General features: G+C 54.5%; 1 protein-coding gene across 1 annotated transcript in view; it reads right to left on the bottom strand.

Moving 5' to 3' along the window:
- Positions 1-1,082: 1,082 nt before the first annotated feature.
- The window catches only part of EEPD1 (endonuclease/exonuclease/phosphatase family domain containing 1), a gene marked incomplete at its 3' end in the record, with an annotated part of 849 nt that continues 383 nt past the window's right edge, over positions 1,083-1,548 (bottom strand). The window contains exon 2 of the mRNA XM_010009212.1: positions 1,083-1,545. Coding sequence (XP_010007514.1) covers positions 1,083-1,545 — 463 coding nt within the window. The remainder of the gene's footprint in view (positions 1,546-1,548) is intronic.

Genomic DNA, 1,548 nt, shown 5'->3' with positions numbered 1-1,548 from the left:
CCAGAGAGAAAAGTTAAGTTTCCCAATACTGTCAACTAAATGCCGGGTCAGCTGGGATGGATTTCACACATGGAAAGGAAAGGGCGGGAGTTGTTTCAAAACCCTCATTGCATCCTTACATTCGTGTTTCAAGCAGAAAGTTTAGCAAGAGAGACACCCCCAGTGCTGTTGCCCGATTACTTACCAAAGCAAATAAATAAATAGATTAATTACAGCTCTCAGCTCCTCAGCCACTAACGCCAGAAGTACCATCCCACTCGACCACACCACAAACAGGCCTTGCCCCGTGCCCACCAGCTCAATTAAATCAGGCACAGGGACGGCACGACCCCATGTCTCGCATCCCCAAGGATGAGTGGTCCTTGCAGCTCAGCAGATGCCCCATGACCACACATTAATAAGCTGTGTCACCCTTGCGGGATGAGCCATGCCATTCCACGCTTGTTACACAGCCCAAACCGTCCTGACTGTGCTCCAAAGCCCTTTTGGATTTGAGGTGCTGATGCAAGGGAGAGCGGACCACAGCCCTAATGCTGATGTTAAGGAGGTCATCACCCAAACAAGACATCCTGGAGAAAAGGCGCTGGCAGGTCTCAGCTTGGCAGCTCTGGCAGAGGCGGATGTAGCGCTGTATCCTGTCTCCCACAGCAGCAGCGAGATGCTCTGGGAAACACCATACGAAACAGGGTACACACAGAGCAGCCCTTCCTCTGCTATTCCCCCCCCAGCTTCTGGCAGGAAAGACAGTCCTCTACGACTTGTTCAGATGGCTCTTGATGGAGAAACAACCCCATTAACACGCCCAATGTGGCTGACCATAACAGCTCAGTCTTCCCCGCACAGATCTGTGCACACACAAACCTCCTCAGGACATGCACCACCACCTTCCGAGGACTGTAGAGGCTTTACCAGGGGTCATTCCAGCATTAGACTCAACCAGGGTTCCATGCAAGAAGCGGGGAACACTTGGTAGTCCTGGGAAGGGGCAGTCCCACTAGGATGACAACAGGACTCTAAAGTACCCAGACCCCAAAGGCATTAACCTCTAATCCTGCACCTATAGCTCGGGTGCTGCCTCTTACCTGTTCTCCAGCAGCGTCATGCACACCACCTCCCGCACTCCTGGGTTGTTGGCTTTCTCGATGGAGCAGCTTTGCAGGTTCCAGGTAGCCACCCTCAGGACAGGTCTGCCGTCCCTCACCCCCCCAAACATCTCCACAGAGGGGCGAGTGGATATGATCTGGGTCGGACCCCCGGGGGGGAAGTCCAAGTCCTCGCTCTGGAGGCTCAGAGACGTGGGGCTGGGGTGAGGCTTGGCGGTGAAGTGGAGGCCACCATTGGTGTTCGTCGAAGGGGGCCGGGAACGCTCCGCAAAAATCTGATGCCTGATTTTGTCCAGAAAGGAGGAATTGATGCAGTCCATCCTCACCAGGTCCTCGATGCTTTTGAAAGGGCCGTGCTCTTTACGGTAGTCCACGATGCTGTTGGCGATCTTCTCGGTGATGCCGCGGATGCTCATGAGCTGCGCCGGGGGGGCCGTGTTAATGT

The sequence above is a fragment of the Nestor notabilis genome, unplaced genomic scaffold (assembly GCF_000696875.1).
Source record: "Nestor notabilis isolate BGI_N333 unplaced genomic scaffold, ASM69687v1 scaffold26782, whole genome shotgun sequence".
Classification (NCBI taxonomy): domain Eukaryota; kingdom Metazoa; phylum Chordata; class Aves; order Psittaciformes; family Psittacidae; genus Nestor; species Nestor notabilis.
This window is presented reverse-complemented; position numbering and strand designations above follow the sequence as displayed.